This window comes from Pygoscelis adeliae, unplaced genomic scaffold (genome assembly GCF_000699105.1).
Source record: "Pygoscelis adeliae isolate BGI_AS28 unplaced genomic scaffold, ASM69910v1 Scaffold137, whole genome shotgun sequence".
NCBI classification, from domain to species: Eukaryota; Metazoa; Chordata; class Aves; order Sphenisciformes; family Spheniscidae; genus Pygoscelis; species Pygoscelis adeliae.
The window spans coordinates 901730-909232 of record NW_008825099.1 but is presented as its reverse complement, the minus strand read 5'-3'; the positions used below and the strand labels follow the sequence as shown (position 1 = coordinate 909232).

Below are 7503 nucleotides of genomic sequence, written 5' to 3'. Positions count from 1 at the left end.
TCTATGTAAGGTGGGTTACTATAGTAGGAACAGACAAAGCAGGAGTCTAGGAGAAGTGTTACAGCAACATTCACCTGTGTGTTTGCAAAGGAATAATTACAGTACAGTATATTTGAACCTTCCTGCAGTTAAAGTGTTTGTAGGCTGCACTAGAAAAATTCTCAAGCAAGTATATTAACCTCACTTGGTCTTAACCAAGTGAGTCCTTGTCTCCTGGGACAAAAGGCTTTGAAGCTACAATCAAATGAGTACTGAGCTACAGTACCAACACTGCTTTTGAATTCTAGTGCTGGAATACAAATCTGCCTTTAGGCTTTTGTGTCTGATGTTGACATAAAGCAATTTTGCCTGGGAAAGACAAATGGAAGTGCTAGTCATCAATAAAGCTTCTTAAAACTAGTTTCTCTCAGTTTTTTAAAATAGATCTTCAGGGATTTTTATGTTGTACTATCAAATTCTGCTAGTTACCCAACTAAAACATGCAAATAAAGTGCAACAGACTACTCTTAGCCATTATGTGATTAAGCATCTTTTAATATTTCTATTGACAAACACTGTAAGCATAACCAGAGTGAACAGTATATACTTGGCGTCTGTCCAGTCATAGACTTGAGTTGCTAAACTTCTGGTTCAAGAAGAACTACTAGCATTCTAATTTCATTTTCGCTTGAGCCATAGGATGCTGAAGTGATCACAGATTAGGATGTGTTCCAATAGTGTCAAATTCTAATCAAAACTCAGGTTGTGCGTTAGTAGCCAAGGCAAACAATTATTCTGTATCATACACAGAAAGCAACTAGTATTGAACAGATAAAGTTTGGTCAACAAACTAGTTTCACTTCTTTAATAATCTTTTTGCTAATAACTCAAGAGGCACAACAGTACCAGTAAGCATATGAACTTTAAAATGCACAATTGCCACAGACAGTTGACTTGAATACAGTAATAGTGTTTGGTAGCAGACTTAGAGACGACTTTTAGATTCTTCCACTCTTAAATGGTTTTTTATTTCCTTATCACCTAGTCATGCACTGGAGAGGAATTCCACAGCAGTCTCCTTCTCTTCAGTTAACTCCTTAGCAGTCAGATCCATCTTCTCACGAGAAAAATCATTAATAGGAAGACCCTCAACGAACTTCCAGGTCTTGTCCTGTTTGAAAACAAAAAGTCCCTTCATATGAGAACAAGCTTCATTCACTCTGCATGAAGGAAACTTTGCAGCGTAAGAAACAGTTTATGGCCTTAAAAAAAACCACATCAGGCAGAAGTTAATTTTGTTTTCAGATAAAGAATACAACCAGCACCAGCTAGTCATGTAAGATTCTACTTTTCTATCAGTAATTACTTGACAACTACTACAAAATGGTGAATTATGGCCCTGTCTGCAAAAGACTGCTAAACCCCCGCGTCCCAGCAACTGCAGTCCCATACTAAAAGCACAGCTGTTAACTAGCTCATACTACAACTAGGTCTTGCAGAAGATACTTAGGTTTAAATACCGTCTAGTTACCTTGATCACAACAGGAAATGAATATAGCAAGTCTTCAGGAACACCGTAAGAATTGCCATCAGAAATTACTCCCATGGAAACAAATTCCCCCTGAAAACAGAAGAGGAAGGGATAAATACATTTTTCACTGCTAGAAGCAAGCAAAATTTTGATTTCCAATATACTGCATCTCCTATGACATGCTTTATTCCAGAAAAAGACAAGATTCTTCCCCCTCTCAACGCACATACACACTTGAGGTCAAAGACACTGGCATGTAATTAAAGCCTTAGGCAAACAAGCACTTACTCAAGAGCAACATCTTACCGCTGGAGTGCCAAACCAGATGTCCCTCACATGATCACAGATAGCTTTGGCAGCTGACATCGCACTGGACAGCTTCCTAGCCTTAATAACGGCTGCTCCACGTTGCTGAACAGTCTGCAATTAAGAAAAAACCCTAAATCGTAAAGCAGCAAGATCTTGGCTTGGTCTAAACACTGTTAGTAAACGCCATAAGGAAAGGCCACCTTACAAACATTATTTAATTTCATCAGGCAAGATACAGTTCTATCACTAAATGAACATGGCATACAATCCAGAAATACAATCTGGAAGAGTTTTGCCAAGACAAGAACATAATGGAATATTTCAGAGGCGGGCTCATTTCTTAGTACCTGCTTTACAGCTAGCAGCCCACTAACTTCTTTCATACCAATCAGATGTTTCAGGCTTTTACCACCAAGAGACTTCATGTACATCAACAGCAACAGATGTCTCAGAGCAACACTGGGCATTAAGTTTATTTTGCTGAATACCAACGTGAACTACTTGCTGGTCTCAATCCTACAATATTTAATGCATGCATAAAATTAATTTAATTCCTGAAGACAGCTGAACCTACCTCCCTATACTCAAGTTTATATTCAGAAATTTTGTACTTAAGAATTGCACCTCTTGGAATTAGAATAGCGTATTAAAAGAAAAAAAATATAAGGTTTAAGAAGTTTTGGTAATGCTGTATGCCAAACAGACCCCAGTCTAGAAGGCAGGAATTATGAAATGTCCTTATCTTAGGGAAAGCATTCTAGCATAGACCAGCAAACCAGTACCCTGCCTTGGCCACGTAAGATACAGCAGGATCAAGGGCAGGGACAGGTTTCTGCTTACACTCTGGCTCATGACCTTTGGTTGTCAGCATACAATTATTTATTCTGTAGCAAAAAGCATGAGCTGGAATAAGCTATATCCAAAAACAACATAGGAAAGCGCACAGTCGTATGACAAAACACATCCTCAGTCCCAAACTAAAGGTGCCTTGGCTAAGGTACAGTACCTGGCTGTCAGCATACCAGTAACACTGCAATACAAAGCAAAGTACAGCTACTTGGAGTCACATTCATCAAGGGCTTTAGTAATCCTTGTTTCACTTTATATTGCATTTAGGTAGCCTGTGCTCTTGGTCAATTAATACCATTATTTTGTTTTACTACCCTACATTATTATTTATTACTACCCTACATTAAAACATTTGCAGGTGTTTTCTAGATTTTTCAGATTACTTTTCAGAAATGCTGCTGACAAGGCCACAGATTTAGATTTGGAAAGCGAGTGTGTGCGTGCATGCATATGCAGGGGGAGGGCTGCTGGGCTTTTTTTGGTGGGTGGGGAGCAGCGAACGGAAGATCATCCTACTTCAACTACAAAGCTGCCCCAAAGAAGTCACCATACTGAACTGCCAATGGTGCTTGTGTGCTAGATGAATTGCACCCAAGCTATGATCAAAATTATTTTTGTTCAGTCATTTCAGCACGCCAAATGGCTTCTTCTACTAGTATTTACCTAAGATTCATAATGCCTTAAATTTTTCAAAAGCAAATAATTGATAGGGACAAGCTATCTGAAGATGACTTATTCCAGTGAGAGAGGAAGCACTGCTTCACTCAGTTATTTACATAGTTTACAATTTCATATGAGGTTAGGAGAAAGCAGAAGCACAGAATGACCATTTAAAAAAGCCCCAAGATCTTACCAGGATAAAGTCTCCCTTCAGCCAGCTGTCATCTTTTATAGCTTCATAAACTCCAACTTCCTTTCCTTTCACATTTACCTTCGCATGGTTAACATCTGGATATTGAGTGGAGGAGTGGTTGCCCCAGATGATGACATTCTTCACATCATTAGCAGTCACACCAAGTTTCAGAGCAATCTAATCAGAAATTAAAGATGTCTGTCCATTGTATTAACTTCAGCCTCTCAATTCACAGGCTTCTTTGAAAGCACTGCTCTGTTTGTATTTAGAAGAGACAACAGAAAGCATTCTACTTTGAATAGGCCCTTCTTACCTGAGATTTAGCTCTGTTGTGATCCAAACGAGTTAAGCAGCTGAAGTTTTCCTTTGGTATTGATGGGGCTGACTTTGATGCGATCAGGCAGTTAGTATTTGCTGGATTCCCAACTACCACAACCTAAAAACGAAAAAGGGGAAGGGGAATGTGGAAAGATGAAGAAGCTATTTCTGCAAAACAGCTCCCTCAAGTGAAATACATGGCTTTGCCTTCAAAGAAGCTATCAAAAAGTTAAGTTCTCTAAATCTCTTTGTTGTCTTCAACAGGATTTTTTTTTATACGTGCATCGTTCATAATCATCGAGTCTTTTATAACTGCACAGAAAAATATTTTCTAGCTAGGCATCTTCTTTATAATTTGACATTCAAATGTGAAAGAGAACAAGACTTCTAGGGAGGTCTGCACACTGACCCACAGCCTGGCTTCAAACCCCGTGCTACTAGATACAGGGAAAGCACAATACATACACACTAGTCGGCCCACAGTGAATTCACCATCACCTTTTAAATGGTTCCTAGACTGGCTGCCACTGCTTTATATAATTACTTCATAATTAAGAATGCCAGAACAGTTAGTTATCTTAATGGTCATAGGCAGTTAGAAGTAAAATATTGCCTGAACTTAGATCAATTTATTACTACGGAAAACTGATTTTTATTCATCCTTCATCTACTAATGTGCCTCAAATGATTAACGTCAAGCTCCATATACTCTCAATCACACAAGCTAATCTGCAAACCTCCCTTTGTATTTCCCTTTTTGAAAGTGAGTTCAGTAAATTTTCCATTACTCTGCAATAGTTTTATTGATAGTTTTTATTCCAACCATATTAAGAAGGAAACAAGTCTTTAGAAGCAGTAGGAAGTTCATCAGCAGAGGAAGTAGACATTAAAATGTCAGTTACAAAGCACAGTCGGAGTCTGGGTCTGAGATTAAGAGCAGTAGGAGAGCAGCCACATGATCCCATTAACTGTGCTGAAGGAATCAGAGAGAACAATTAAAAGCTTCCAATGCTCCAAAGACCAAGACGCAAACAACCTAAATAAGCTGATTTTTTGTGCAACTGTAATTCCATATTGATACTGAAGTTAAGGGTCATTATGTTAAAGCCACAGATGGATATGAAGTAGGCAGCTGCATGTAGATAATTTAGTTCTCCCAGAGAAGAGAGATAAAAAGCAGTCTTCTGCTTGTTATTTTTTTACATAGGTGTTTTGTTTGGTTGGTTTTTTTAGAATTGCTGGTTACCAGTTCAGAGTATGTGCAGACTACAGCAATACGATGTAAGACTTACCTTTTTCACCGAACAAATTAAGGACTAAATCATCTACCCATTTAACATATTATATCTCAACTAACCTTGACTGTGGTATATTTTCCAGGGCTTAAGGAAAGGAATGCCTGCACTGAATAGGCTCCTGCTTGCACAATATCTTTCTACCATGTATTCAGATCCCTACATAACTCAGAGTTAACTTTTTAAATTCAGTTTCTATATTCACCTTGACAGTCTTTTTGGCATACTTGTCCAAGGCTGCACCCTGAGACTTGAAAATTTTCACATTCGCTTTGAGTAAATCCTTCCTCTCCATGCCCTCTCTCCTTGGCATGGAGCCAACCAGAATTGCTATGTCAAGGTCTTTGAATGCAACTTCCTCCTTGTCTGTTGGAATGACCTCTAAAAAAAGAAAACGGGGGGAAAAAAAAAATCTAAGATAAATACTCATGGCAAAGCGTTAACGGGAATATTCTTTGGTTCATAAATAGTATACAATCTGATCTGACAACACCACCACCTTCCCCTTCCAAAAATACAACTATAGTCATTTGGCCCTAACTCCACAGATTAGAAACTGTTTACTGGCAAGTATTTATACCCAAATATTTATCTAAAGCTTTAGATATAAATTCTGATAACACAGGAGAAATCTATGTCAAAAGATACCTTTCATGTGTCTCTCTCTAAATACATATACATACGTATATATGCATATTATATACATGTAAGCATATATGCTGTTCTTCACTTTTACAAAAAATTCTTAGTGGCAAATATCAAAACAAATAAAGTTTTCCTCTACCTTTAACAATTCAAACTGAAGGTTTGATTTGTACAAGTACGAGAGCTGGTAGCTACACATTTTTTTAAATACTGTAATAATTACAGTAGCATCTACTGGCTCCCTTTCTTCTGCTTGTTTAGATATATCAGAACTTAACTTGTTTACATGACTTGATGAGCAATTTTTCAATTTGCGTCTTTATGCAGAAGATATTTCTAAAGACTAGAATTTTTTTACTTAGTAAAGGCATGTAAGAGTATCTAAAGATTCATTGTTATTTTACCACTACACCAGAATACAACGCATAAATGCACAAGTATCTGACAATTTGTTGCACATGCTGACAACCCAGGATTAGATGATATACACCAAGACCCAGGTATCTGCGTAGTCAATTCTTTACACAAAACTCATTTGATGACATTCTTCCTAGCTTACAGCCCAAGTTAAATTAAATTATCTTCCACAAAATATAAAACCAAGAAAGGATCATTTAATATTTTCTTCTGCTTAACTTCCTGGCAGCTACAGCAACTCATAAATGCAATAGTTGTACTAGAACATCTTGTAGGTTTAAGAAATATTTCTTTTGGCCACCTCTCAGCAGCGGTAGAGCACAGTCCTGCAGCTCCATCACTACACCTTCCAATACAGTCATCATGGGGGTGATATCCAGCAGTACAAAGCTAAGAGGCTGTAAAGAAAGAAATGGTTTAGTGTAAGTTGCATGTAATCTGTTTTGAAAATGAATTTGTCTTGTTATCTGCTAGGAACGGCTATCTTGTGCAAGACTTAAAATCCATTTACAGAAAAACTGCTGAAAAACTTCAGCACGACCAACAACTGAAAGCTTGTGTAACAGAGCAGGACTCCATTTTCACCATTTAAAGAATAACTTACTTGCATATTGGTAAACCATTCTGAGTGTCTACAAGAAAACAAGTCTCAGGGACCGCACTTCTGACATTAGCTTATTCATTACTGTGCAGCAGAGACAAGTGATAATTCAGTGTAAGAGTTACCTGTTCTTTGCCAAAGACATCTCCCTTAGCAATGCTGTAGAGCAGCGAGTAAGCAATCTGCCCGGCAGCTCCAGTCACCAGGACTCTGATCGGTTCACCCTGCAAGAAAGTTACGGAGATTTACCCACAGCTACACAGTGCATACCATCCGAGAGCGGTAAAATTAACAGTTACTACAGAAATAAGGTTATGATTATTTAACTTGGATGAAAGCATGTGCCTAAATGTGGATCAGGGCCAGCTCCTGGGATCACACTTCTGTTCTGCTAGAACCAACAGCAATTCCTCTACTTGCTTTTACAGAAACAGACCACAGTTGCAAAAATATCCCTAAGAATTGCTCCTGGAAAAGCCTCCAAAATGCCAGGAATTACAGTCTATTTGAAAAACTTTGTATTCCTTTTAACAAGGCTGCCTTTTTAGCATAAGGTGTTACAACATGTACCCACTCATTAGATTACCCATTCATACTTCAAACTTACTACAGAAGTTTTACAACCTGCCACACTTCACCAGTTTTCAGACTCTTTCAATTTTGAGGGCTGTTTCCATTAAGCATTTTGAATGCTTACTTGCAACCA

The 7503-nt window shown here is 38.1% G+C and overlaps 1 protein-coding gene across 1 annotated transcript; it reads right to left on the bottom strand.

Moving 5' to 3' along the window:
- Positions 1–516: 516 nt before the first annotated feature.
- MDH1 (malate dehydrogenase 1, NAD (soluble)) lies at positions 517–7027 on the bottom strand (the record flags this gene model as incomplete). Its single annotated transcript, XM_009327111.1, has 8 exons — positions 517–1150; positions 1511–1600; positions 1817–1930; positions 3522–3698; positions 3835–3957; positions 5340–5515; positions 6498–6594; positions 6923–7027. Coding segments are annotated over 8 exons (1008 nt in total), but the record flags the coding sequence as incomplete, so codon positions are not given.
- Positions 7028–7503: the final 476 nt, after the last annotated feature.